Raw genomic sequence first — 12,730 nt, 5'->3', positions numbered from 1 at the left:
TTCTTTTGACTGAAAACCGACTGATCAATGGGTGTGGACTTATTTATACTGCTGTCCTTCACTGATCCACATTATGTCAATTGGGATTAAAGGATTTTGCCAAGTCAAAGGGTGGAAGAGGTCACCAATTATTTTAACCGGATGACAGTAATAATGCTCCACCCGCCAGCCAAGATGATCTTAATCCCGATGAAAGAATTGAAATCAGGTAGTCTTAGCACCTTGGAGGATTTTATCTTGTAAAGGCAACGGATCCGGATCCATAAGACCATTTTGATGTGTGAAAAGTGTTGATCTAGACTCTTAAGGTAATTTAAAGCTCAAAGATTTAGTTTCCCTCTTCAGTTTACCGGTACAGATACAAGGTTTCAGGTTAGAGACACATTCGGGTAACCATAGGAGATTTAATTATGTGACACAGGTTTTCGAAGGAATAAGGTGACCTTTCTTAACGCTCAATTAGGATTTTTCCGGAAGAAGATTTGAGTTAATTATATTTGTTGTTTGTTCGAAACCAGTTAAATAGTATTTACAGTATGTTTTCAGTGCTTTATAATTTGAAAAGACTCAAAACACCAAATCAGTTTGATTCGGGAACCTCTGTTGTCCGGCTTGATACGTCACATTTAGCAAACCCGAATCTCTCCACGCATACCTAAGTGTGTCAAGTTCTGCCTTACATGAAACCAGGAGGACTTAAGAGTGCATTCGGTGTTAAGATCATTAAGAAACCTCGGTTTATCTGAGGCCCTCCTGAAACACTTGTGTCCCCAACCTGCAGCTTTTGTGTCTATTACAAGGGGATAATTTAATTATCCTGGAGTTTCACATTCACGTTTTGAAGCATTTTAAAGACATCAGGAGCTCCTTATCATTGGAAGCAGCAAAATGTTATTTTAATGCCTTGATAATTTCACATGTTTTGTACTGCTTGTAATCATGGTCCCAAGCGAAAGCCACAGTTTTAAACTCACTTAGATCTTTGCACAGCCAGGCCTTACAAATCCTTGATCAAAACCTTGGCGTTACCACCATTGCTTCATCAAATCTTGAGCTTTGACAACTTGATAAGGTTCTCCAATATCCGTCTTGTACATAAAGCCCTGCATAATGCGTACAAACGGCCTCAGACAAACCTCCGTCAGACTAAACCGTCTCAGGCTTTAGCGAAGGGTTACCATAAACAAGTACTTATTGTATTGCTATGAACTGTTCACCCACTTGTTTATTTTTACCATTAAAGAGAATCCCTCAATGTTTTAAGATAAAACTTTTTGCAAATGAGTGTTTATTGGTATAAGATCCTGAACAGTTTACCAAACAGACACTGGAACACTGAGCACACAATATCTTTGCAGTGTCATTCTTCGTATCTGAGTAAAACCATGCCAATATAATGCTTAAATATGAGACACCTTCAACAGTAGTTATCATCTGATGTATTCATTTTTGCATTGCTGTGAAGATTCATTTAGATGTTAACGACACATATATATTAATGACATTATTGAAAGACACAGTGGCACTGTTCATAAAACTTTATTTACATAAAACATCCACACAACAAAAAGTTAAATAATAAACATGTTAAGTAGAACCCGAATTTTAAATACTTACAACCATATCTCACCATCAGTATGAAGACTCCACAGTCAAGCCCACCAATTTGTTGTGGAGTGTGCTATATAAATATATATTAAAAATTATATAATATAGGTAAATGATGTGAGCTTTACCACACTTTTTTTTTTTTTGCCAAACCTTGTTTCACATCAGCTGCCAGGACATACTTTGGATGTCATCTTACTGCAAATATAACAGATGAATTTGTTAGCATTGTATAAAAAGGGCCATTGTATTTTTAGTACTGAACACACACCAAAGAGTATTAATACTGAATACATTTTTCTGTTATTCAACATGTTTTAAAGATACACACATCCATGCAAAATGCAACCATGACAGCTGTAATACAACACAATACGGAAAATGGACGTGAGGTTCTGGTCTGATGCCCACATCTGTGAATCGTTTCATCTGTCAAACATAAAAATGTAAACGGTTAGACTTTTATGATGCAGCATATGAGGAACTAACTAAAGATATACTGTACACACCTCCATGATGATTGCCTTTCTGAAGTGGCTTTGTATGTGCTGTTCAATTTTGTCCATCCGTGCTGGTCTGAATTTGGTGACCTCTCATAAAGGGCAGTGATAGAACAAGCAACACTTGTTGCATTTCTCAATGGTCATTTGGTTGTTCTCCATTTGTATTGAGATGTGTAACTGAATGGATTTAAAGATAGTAAACACAAATTAGGAAAATTAAAAAAACATACAACAGTAAGAAAGTAAGTAAGTTATTAGTATTTTTACAGAGATTTTCTAGACCAGGATCACACACAGTGAAGTAATAATAATAATTATTAAACGTTTCGTCTATGCTTATTTGGTGTGTGTATATATATCTATATATATATCTATATATATAGATAGATAGATAGATAGATAGATAGATAGATAGATAGATAGATAGATAGATAGATAGATAGATAGATAGATAGATAGATAGATAGATAGATAGATAGATAGATAGATAGATAGATAGATAGATAGATAGATAGATAGATAGATAGATAGATAGATAGATAGATAGATAGATAGATAGATAGATAGATGGATAGATAGATAGATAGATAGATATTGCTTGAACCTCAATTGCTTTACAAATAATAATAACTCACTAACTTGCTAATTAATAAACATAAAACAAAGTTAACAGAAGCATTGCTGAAACTACGTGGAAACGTTATGACATTAAATGACAGTAAACATTTAAAAGAAATGTAAAAATTGTCATTTGTTTATTTTACCGTGTTTTCCGCCATGGTTGTCACAGTTTTAACTATTTTTGTGTCTTGTAAAAATTCTTTGTACAGTTCACGAAATAAAAAAAGGCGTAGTTAGTCTGAGGCCACTTCCTGAATTGGCCACGCCCCCAACGCTCGTCTAAACCGACTTCATGTCTGAATCGACGTCGGTCTGAATCGGGCTTCAAAATAAAAGTCACCAGACAAAACAACATCAGATAGCATCTGGAAAAAAATTAACGAACCGGTTTATTTCAATTGAAAACGTAAATGCACGCGATTACGGCGTGATTTAGACACGGAATTCTTCCTTCATCCACTCAACAAAGGAGAACTGTCCAGGTATATGAAAATATATACATCTTAAGAGACAGAAGAGACTTCTGTCTTGCTGGCAGACACTGAGCTCTCATCTTCCACCATGCCGCCCATTCCAATAGTGCTCAACATGCAGTTACGGAACTGGGAAAGAGAAAAAGAAAGAAGATTTAAACAAGTGTTAAATTACAGATTATTGGGTTCTGCTGAGTCAACCTACCTGTTTGTTCATCAGAACGTAGATGACTGGGTTGTACAGAGCTGAGCTTTTTGCAAAGAAAGCGGGAAGAGCAGCAGTCATTGCAGTGAAGGAAGCTCCCTTGTTCATGAAGATCCAGCCGGCAAAGGAGGCATATGGCACCCAGGCCACCAGGAATCCAAGAACCATGAGGAAACACATACGGGTCACTTCCCTCTCAGCCTTCTGGGTGGATTCAGACTCCTGTTGCTGAGCAGCTGCCTAAAGATGTTTGACCAAACAAGGATCAGACTTCTGCTACGCCTTCAACCCAATGGTGACGTTGCCGCACTTACAGCTTTGACTGTCAGCACGAGACTTCCGTAGGTGAAGAAGATGAGGAAGACCGGGATGAAGAAATGGACGATGAACATGTAGATGACGTATGACTCGTTGTTGAATCCTGGAGCCAGAGTGTAGTAGTCTGGTCCGCAGGAGCACTGCATGCCCTCAGGGAGGTATCTGTGTCAGACACCAAATGTATAAACATCCTCAATATATAACGAAGAATGCTTGGGAAAGAATGGTTTCTTTACCTAGACCAGCCAAACAGAGGAGGTCCAGCACATGCGAAGGCCATGATCCAGGTGAAGATCACGCCAGCCGCTGCATGAGTTCCTGTGAATTTGAAGCTTCCCATGGGTTTACAGACGACGACGTACCTCTCAATAGCCAGAACAACCAAAGACCAGAGCGCCACTTCACCTGGAGACACAAAATGTGCATATGAGTGACTCCGTCAGTTTCACAACCGAACAGCAAGATCATTTCCCTACCTCCAAGTGTGGCCATGAATCCCTCCACCGCGCAGGCTGTAGCTCCGAGAATGAAGTAGCCGTTGAGGGCGGATGTGATGGTGATTGTGAATCCGAAGGCGCACATGATGAGACCGGCCACGGCCAGGTTGACCAGGATGTAGTTGAGCGGTTGCCTGAGTTTCTTGTTCTGGGCCGTCACCAGCAAAGTAAGACCGTTGATGGGAGTCCCCGTGCAGATCAGGAAAAACATGTAGAAAGCCAGCAGCTTGTAGATCATCGGGTCCACCATGTAATACTGCGGGTATTCAAAAGGACTTCTGACGACCCCGGTCCTGTTGGACATGGGGATGTAGAAGTTCTTGCCTTCTGTGCCATTGGGCTCAATTCCTCCGTCCCAAACCATTCTGAGCCTTGTGATTGAAAGAGTTCTTTTGACTGAAAACCGACTGATCAATGGGTGTGGACTTATTTATACTGCTGTCCTTCACTGATCCACAATTGGGATTAAAGGATTTTGCCAAGTCAAAGGGTGGAAGAGGTCACCAATTATTTTAACCGGATGACAGTAATAATGCTCCACCCGCCAGCCAAGATGATCTTAATCCCGATGAAAGAATTGAAATCAGGTAGTCTTAGCACCTTGGAGGATTTTATCTTGTAAAGGCAACGGATCCGGATCCATAAGACCATTTTGATGTGTGAAAAGTGTTGATCTAGACTCTTAAGGTAATTTAAAGCTCAAAGATTTAGTTTCCCTCTTCAGTTTACCGGTACAGATACAAGGTTTCAGGTTAGAGACACATTCGGGTAACCATAGGAGATTTAATTATGTGACGCAGGTTTTCGAAGGAATAAGGTGACCTTTCTTAACGCTCAATTAGGATTTTTCCGGAAGAAGATTTGAGTTAATTATATTTGTTGTTTGTTCGAAACCAGTTAAATAGTATTTACAGTATGTTTTCAGTGCTTTATAATTTGAAAAGACTCAAAACACCAAATCAGTTTGATTCGGGAACCTCTGTTGTCCGGCTTGATATGTCACATTTAGCAAACCCTAATCTCTCCACGCAAACCTAAGTGTGTCAAGTTCTGCCTTACATGAAACCAGGAGGACTTAAGAGTGCATTCGGTGTTAAGATCATTAACAAACCTCGGTTTATCTAAGGCCCTCCTGAAACACTTGTGTCCCCAACCTGCAGCTTTTGTGTCTATTACAAGGGGATAATTTAATTATCCTGGAGTTTCACATTCACGTTTTGAAGCATTTTAAAGACATCAGGAGCTCCTTATCATTGGAAGCAGCAAAATGTTATTTTAATGCCTTGATAATTTCACATGTTTTGTACTGCTTGTCGTCATGGTCCCAAGCGAAAGCCACAGTTTTTCCACACTTGGCGTTACCACCATTGCTTCATCAAATCTTGAGCTTTGACAGCTTGATAAGGTTCTCCAATATCCGTCTTGTACATAAAGCCCTGCATAATGCAGCACACAATATCTTTGCAGTGTCATTCTTCGTATCTGAGTAAAACCATGCCAATATAATGCTTAAATATGAGACACCTTCAACAGTAGTTATCATCTGATGTATTCATTTTTGCATTGCTGTGAAGATTCATTTAGATGTTAATTCATTTAGATATATTAATGACATTATTGAAAGACACAGTGGCACTGTTCATAAAACTTTATTTACATAAAACATCCACACAACAAAAAGTTAAATGATAAACATGTTAAGTAGAACCCGAATTTTAAATACTTACAACCATATCTCACCATCAGTATGAAGACTCCACAGTCAAGCCCACCAATTTGTTGTGGAGTGTGCTATATAAATATATATTAAAAATTATATAATATAGGTAAATGATGTGAGCTTTACCACATTTTTTTTTTTTTTGCCAAACCTTGTTTCACATCAGCTGCCAGGACATACTTTGGATGTCATCTTACTGCAAATATAACAGATGAATTTGTTAGCTTTGTATAAAAAGGGCCATTGTATTTTTAGTACTGAACACACACCAAAGAGTATTAATACTGAATACATTTTTCTGTTATTCAACATGTTTTAAAGATACACACATCCATGCAAAATGCAACCATGACAGCTGTAATACAACACAATACGGAAAATGGACGTGAGGTTCTGGTCTGATGCCCACATCTGTGAATCGTTTCATCTGTCAAACATAAAAATGTAAACGGTTAGACTTTTATGATGCAGCATATGAGGAACTAACTAAAGATATACTGTACACACCTCCATGATGATTGCCTTTCTGAAGTGGCTTTGTATGTGCTGTTCAATTTTGTCCATCCGTGCTGGTCTGAATTTGGTGACCTCTCATAAAGGGCAGTGATAGAACAAGCAACACTTGTTGCATTTCTCAATGGTCATTTGGTTGTTCTCCATTTGTATTGAGATGTATAACTGAATGGATTTAAAGATAGTAAACACAAATTAGGAAAATTAAAAAAACATACAACAGTAAGAAAGTAAGTAAGTTATTAGTATTTTTACAGATATTTTCTAGACCAGGATCACACACAGTGAAGTAATAATAATAATTATTAAACGTTTCGTCTATGCTTATTTAGTGTGTGTGTATATATATATATCTATATATATATATAGATATATATATATAGATAGATAGATAGATATTGCTTGAACCTCAATTGCTTTACAAATAATAATAACTCACTAACTTGCTAATTAATAAACATAAAACAAAGTTAACAGAAGCATTGCTGAAACTACGTGGAAACGTTATGACATTAAATGACAGTAAACGTTTAAAAGAAATGTAAAAATTGTCATTTGTTTATTTTACCGTGTTTTCCGCCATGGTTGTCACAGTTTTAACTATTTTTGTGTCTTGTACAAATTCCTTGTACAGTTCACGAAATAAAAAAAAGGCGTAGTTAGTCTGAGGCCACTTCCTGAATTGGCCACGCCCCCAACGCTCGTCTAAACCGACTTCATGTCTGAATCGACGTCGGTCTGAATCGGGCTTCAGAATAAAAGTCACCAGACAAAACAACATCAGATAGCATCTGGAAAAAAATTAACGAACCGGTTTATTTCAATTGAAAACGTAAATGCACGCGATTACGGCGTGATTTAGACAAAACGACATCGTATAGCATCTGGAAAGAAAACAACTAAACGAACCGTTTTATTTCGAAGAAAACCGGAAATACATGTGATGTTATGTGATGATTATGCGATTTTATTGTGAAGCGACCTTTGGTTTCTTGAAAGGCGCCTTTAAATAACATTTATTATTGTTGTTAAACCTGTCAAATCGCGCCACGGTTTTTGAGTTCGTTGACGCCACATATATTTCCGGTTTTCTTCAAAATAAAATGGTTCGTTTACATTCCCAAAATTAGCAAAACTTTGTATTCTTGCTTAAAAATTTTGAACGGACTGATTTTGCAACATTCTGTCGGAGACATTTGTAAGTAAAGAAATGGTCTCACAGATTCTTCTTGGAAGGTAACAGAACCTGAAAAAAAAAATCTGTTTCTAATTTTTTAATAATGATTTTTATTAATTCTTAACCATAATACTTAAAGTAACCCCAAAAAACAAGCTTTTAAAGTAAGCCGCGCACATTGCTAGATTTAAAATTAAGTTAAAAATATAATTTAAAAATGTCAACTATTAAGTGTTAATCTGATTCTATCCTTTTTGTGTGTGTGCGTCCATTGTATAATCTGCTGGATTTGTAACTCCAACGGTACTAATGGGATGGATTTAAACCAGAACTTGGAGTTGTGATGCCACGGCAATTCCCCCTCTGCCTTGCACCCTGGGTACCTGGGATGCTCAGCAGCCATTATAGCGGAATTGGAAGTTGAAGAATCTGTGTGAAAATCTGAAATGTAAATGATTAATAATTGTGTAATAATAATAATAATAATAATTTAAAATGGGTCAAGACTCAAGATGTTTCTTTGAGAGCAGCACTCTCATGGCAATGATAAAGCTAGTTTAAAGGGGCACCTAATGTGCTGATTTAAGTGTCTCTTACATTGTTCTAGGACCTCTATTATACTAATCAGTATGTCTATTTTTGCACAAAACTCACATTTAATAAAGATATTTACATTAGAAAATACGCTTAAGCCCCGCTCACTTAAAATGCACTGTTTTGGCTGAGAAGAAGTCTCGTCTAAGCAACCATGCCCACTCTGCTCTGATTGGTCACAAAAACACGAGTTGCATTAAAGAACGCATGTTAATTTCAAACTCAGCTCTGAAACTCCCATTTTGTACATTAAAAAGGAATAATAAAAAATAAGGTTTGCTGCTTAATGTACACATTACAAAAACACCTAAAGGCAGAAGTAACTCTCACCATGTCTATATAAATATTTATTTTGTTTAAGATTAACATGTAGGTACTAAACTGATTTAGGGCTTCTAGGGGAGGACACCTTCACCAGAGTGACTTCAGAATGTTTAATCTAAAACGTAATCTCAGTTGGCGAGATTTGGTGAGAGAACTTTATTAAATAATAAATTCAATACAGTGCAACGTCATGATGAATGATCTACTGCATTTTGAAGAAGATGACTTGAACACTTAGAACATTTGAATAAGTCAGGAGAGTTGGGTTTTCACATTAGGTGCCCTTTAAGGATCCATGCCATTTCTTTCTTTTTAATGTTCTCTTATTTTATTTGTTGTTTATAAAAAAAAGATAAAAAAAGGAAAGTAATTTTTTTAAATATGTATGTCTCTGTATTTAAAATACATTTAAAACCACATAATATATTTAAATATATATAATCAGTATTATATATATATATAATTCTGATACTATTATTTTATTGATTATAAACTAGCTAGTGATGAGGTGGATTTAATATATATATATATATATATATGTATGTATATATCCCTTTCTATCCATATTTCCTTTCATCCATTTGTTTTTATTGAATCATTTATTTTTTGTATGATTTTTTCTAAACGTTACAATTCATATTCAGAGAAGTCCCAAGAATGTTGCACTTTGACAATAAAGACATTTTCTTTCTCTAAAAATGTTTTCTACATGTGCATTTTTTTAATTGAATATAAAATTTGTAAAACCAAAATAGATACGCACTGAATATTGTAATATAATAAGGTTCTTTTGAGTAGGAAAAAAATGGAAAATGTTGCAAATATATACTTGATTTTATTAACATAGTTTGTGACAAAGGCTCATTCTGATTTGACAACTTATCAATTGCTATCGTCAATAGTTTGTATAAATAAAGGTGTACAGTAATGTTCTTCTTTTTTCCAGGTGCTAATTACCATCAGAAGTGATGCAGAAAAACGAGGACTCTTCTCTCCGATCTACCAACCGTGACAATCCAAGCAGCAATTGAACTGGACTGACAACTGACTCGTAACACAGCAGTGTGTGAAACCATCAATATCTCTTGCCAGTCAAGACTCTGAAACAAGCCTCAACATAATTTAGTTTTAATGTTTGCCGTCTGAATAAACATGGCTTTAGTCACCAGACGCGCTTCATTGAGTCCTACAGTGATATGACCCGTATTTAACCTACTTGAGCTCTTGAAAAGCTAAGCTATAACAAACTGTCTGTTTGAGATTCAGAAAAAAACAAAACAAAACTTGACTGGTGTCTGCGTCAACGAAGACATGATCCTATGAGGGATGGCGTCGTTTCATCCACAGGCCAATATATATCCAGGCTAATTGTGCGGGAAAGATAAGAATCAGGTGTGGGTTCGAGCTGAGACTAAAGCTCCATTATCCCTCAGGGTGGCTGGAAGCTCCCATTACTAATCTAGTCGGGAAACCTAATACGAAAGAGGTGTGATCATAAATGAATGAAGGATTTTTGTTTTTTTTACTAATGTACCTTTTTTTGTGTGTTGTGTCATTTTATTAATGGGAAAGCAAGAAAAGGTGGGATACAATTATTAGTAGGTTGTATGATGAAAAATGAGGATAAAAAAAGAGAGGTTGTTACATCTTGTGATCAATATTCCATCCTTATTCAACAGAGAAAGATGTGCGACTCCGTAACGCAGAAATGATCTAAGTCAGGGGTCTCAGGGGTGGTGTAGGTTTTTGTTCTAACCGATCAAGCATGTACAGTTAAACCAATGAGGTTTCAGCTTAAACAAGCAACACCAGACTGACAATCTACCGATTACACTGTGAAGACTCCTGATTGGGTTAAAGGGGTTGCTCTTGATTGGTTGGAACAACAACCTGCACCACCCCTTTGAGGTCCGGTTTGGAGACCCCTGACCTAAGTCAATTATCAATGATCCTGAAACTTTCTTTTGATCCGCTCCTAATCTAATTTTGCCAATTTAAGGATAACCCGAGAAGAGGTATATAACGACACCGTAGGTGCTGATAAGCCGTTCATCTCCTGGAGCATTAACCCTCAGAGCGTTGGCGTTGCTCCTCAGAGACAGAAACCATGGTTTGGGACGGAGGTATCGAGCCCAATGGCACAGAAGGCAAGAACTTCTACATCCCCATGTCCAACAGGACAGGGATCGTCAGGAGTCCCTACGAGTACCCGCAGTACTACCTGGCAGACCCAATTTTCTTCAAGCTGCTGGCTTTCTACATGTTCTTCCTGATCTGCACGGGGACTCCCATCAACGGTCTTACTTTGCTGGTGACAGCCCAGAACAAGAAACTCAGGCAACCGCTCAACTACATCCTTGTCAACCTGGCCGTGGCCGGTCTCATCATGTGCGCATTCGGCTTCACCATCACCATCACATCCGCCCTCAACGGCTACTTCATTCTCGGAGCTACCGCCTGCGCGGTGGAGGGATTCATGGCCACACTAGGAGGCGAGAGGAGAGACATATTCGGGATCATTAGATTGAAAGTCTGACTTCTTTCTTCTTGGTGCAGGTGAAGTGGCGCTCTGGTCTCTGGTGGTTCTCGCCGTGGAGAGGTACATCGTCGTCTGCAAACCCATGGGAAGCTTCAAATTCAGCGGAGCTCACGCTGGGGCTGGCGTGGTCTTCACCTGGATCATGGCCTTCGCATGTGCTGGACCTCCTCTGTTTGGCTGGTCCAGGTAAAGAAACCATTCAATCACAAACTTTCTTTGTTATATTGAGGATGTTTATACATTTGGTGTCTGACACAGATACCTCCCTGAGGGCATGCAGTGCTCCTGCGGACCAGACTACTACACTCTGGCTCCAGGATTCAACAACGAGTCATACGTCATCTACATGTTCATCGTCCATTTCTTCACCCCGGTCTTCCTCATCTTCTTCACCTACGGAAGTCTCGTGCTGACAGTCAAAGCTGTAAGTGCGGCAACATTACCATCTATGTTGAAGGCGCAGCAGAAGTCTGATCCTTGTTTGGTCAAACATCTTTAGGCAGCTGCTCAGCAACAGGAGTCTGAATCCACCCAGAAGGCTGAGAGGGAAGTGACCCGCATGTGTGTCCTCATGGTCTTCGGGTTCCTGATGGCCTGGGTGCCATATGCCTCCTTTGCCGGCTGGATCTTCATGAACAAGGGAGCTTCCTTCACTGCTCTGACTGCTGCCATCCCAGCTTTCTTTGCAAAAAGCTCAGCTCTTTACAACCCAGTCATCTATGTTCTGTTGAACAAACAGGTGAGAGCCAAATGTTATCTTTTTAAAGTGTATTTTCAACATTATTTCAGACACTTTCTATCAAAATAAGACTTAATTCAGGAAATGGAAAACAAACTCAACTATAAGAAGAATCCCTTTTCAGACTGTTGACCACTTCTGTTTCTTACAATTTCTTTCTTTTTCTCTTTCCCAGTTCCGTAACTGCATGTTGAGCACTATTGGAATGGGCGGCATGGTGGAAGATGAGAGCTCAGTGTCTGCCAGCAAGACAGAAGTCTCTTCTGTCTCTTAAGATGTATATATTTTCATATACCTGGACAGTTCTCCTTTGTTGAGTGGATGAAGGAAGAATTCAGCAGGATGTCTCAGAAGATCAGAGGCATGATTTTATCCACAGAAGATGGGACCCATAATTGAGGGTTAGGGTTAGGTTTACGTGTTTAACCCTAACCCTAACCCACCACGCATGGTCGGAGCTCAGGACCATTCATCTCAAGCCTGGATAATAACTGTCATTCATTTTGTTTGTTCACATCAGAAAATTCATTCTGTCCATCCAGAAAATGCTTTGAAAAATATTTTGTACTCTTCTTTGAACCAGGACAAAGTCATCAAATGAGCTGAAAACATTGTATATAAGATAGATTAATAAATGCATGCATAAAGAAATGCTTTTGAATCTGTATTTACTTCATATTAGTGGTGTGTTCAGGTCTGTGTTAACCTTTTTTAAATGTTGCTTCACATTAACACGGCAAAAATGGAAGCAAGATTGATTGGTGTTCAAAAAATCCAACAAGGTGCATAAAAACCTATTAACCAGTATAAGTCATCTAAATTAATGAAAATCTGTCTTATCTTTGGCTCCCGTGAGTAGAGATGGGGTACGGATTACAGGTACCATTACTGACATTCAA

At 38.2% G+C, this 12,730-nt stretch overlaps 2 protein-coding genes and 1 long non-coding RNA gene across 4 annotated transcripts; 1 reads left to right on the top strand and 2 right to left on the bottom strand.

Moving 5' to 3' along the window:
- Positions 1-3,204: 3,204 nt before the first annotated feature.
- LOC148071366 (green-sensitive opsin-like) lies at positions 3,205-4,609 on the bottom strand. 2 transcript variants are annotated; one of them, XM_087801644.1, is made up of 5 exons: positions 4,205-4,609; positions 3,965-4,133; positions 3,725-3,890; positions 3,411-3,650; positions 3,205-3,334 (listed from the first exon to the last, which is right to left on the bottom strand). In XM_087801644.1, exons 1-5 carry the CDS (start codon positions 4,587-4,589, stop codon positions 3,236-3,238), a joined length of 1,059 nt encoding a protein of 352 aa, XP_087657770.1. In that variant the 5' UTR covers positions 4,590-4,609; the 3' UTR covers positions 3,205-3,235. The 2 variants fall into 2 exon arrangements, with proteins under 2 accessions (XP_087657770.1, XP_087657771.1); XM_087801645.1 differs by having other exon boundaries at positions 3,725-3,894; positions 3,969-4,133.
- Positions 4,610-5,858: 1,249 nt separating this feature from the next.
- LOC148071365 (uncharacterized) lies at positions 5,859-7,128 on the bottom strand. Its single transcript, XR_015712927.1, has 3 exons — positions 7,027-7,128; positions 6,453-6,623; positions 5,859-6,372 (listed from the first exon to the last, which is right to left on the bottom strand). It is a non-coding gene; the product is annotated as an uncharacterized LOC148071365 (long non-coding RNA).
- Positions 7,129-10,648: 3,520 nt separating this feature from the next.
- LOC148071364 (green-sensitive opsin-like) lies at positions 10,649-12,130 on the top strand. The gene is made up of 5 exons (XM_087800431.1): positions 10,649-11,045; positions 11,110-11,278; positions 11,351-11,516; positions 11,592-11,831; positions 12,007-12,130. The coding sequence occupies exons 1-5, from the start codon at positions 10,661-10,663 to the stop codon at positions 12,103-12,105; spliced, it is 1,059 nt and encodes a 352-aa protein (XP_087656557.1). The 5' UTR covers positions 10,649-10,660; the 3' UTR covers positions 12,106-12,130.
- The last annotated feature ends 600 nt before the right edge of the window (positions 12,131-12,730 follow it).

This window comes from Callionymus lyra, chromosome 10 (genome assembly GCF_982586985.1).
Source record: "Callionymus lyra chromosome 10, fCalLyr1.hap1.1, whole genome shotgun sequence".
Classification (NCBI taxonomy): domain Eukaryota; kingdom Metazoa; phylum Chordata; class Actinopteri; order Syngnathiformes; family Callionymidae; genus Callionymus; species Callionymus lyra.
The sequence above is the reverse complement of the archived record's forward strand: the minus strand, read 5'-3'. Positions and strand labels throughout refer to the sequence as shown.

Excerpts from the sequence above, each read along its gene's own strand:
- LOC148071366 (XM_087801644.1), bottom strand. The coding sequence starts at position 4,589 with ATGGTTTGGGACGGAGGAATTGAGCCCAATGGCACAGAAGGCAAGAAC. Across the intron at positions 4,134-4,204 it reads ATTCATGGCCACACTTGGAG|GTGAAGTGGCGCTCTGGTCT; the intron begins GTAGGGAAATGA and ends TTGTGTCTCCAG. Across the intron at positions 3,651-3,724 it reads TCGTGCTGACAGTCAAAGCT|GCAGCTGCTCAGCAACAGGA; the intron begins GTAAGTGCGGCA and ends AAACATCTTTAG.
- LOC148071364 (XM_087800431.1), top strand. The coding sequence starts at position 10,661 with ATGGTTTGGGACGGAGGTATCGAGCCCAATGGCACAGAAGGCAAGAAC. Across the intron at positions 11,517-11,591 it reads TCGTGCTGACAGTCAAAGCT|GCAGCTGCTCAGCAACAGGA; the intron begins GTAAGTGCGGCA and ends AAACATCTTTAG. Across the intron at positions 11,832-12,006 it reads ATGTTCTGTTGAACAAACAG|TTCCGTAACTGCATGTTGAG; the intron begins GTGAGAGCCAAA and ends TCTCTTTCCCAG.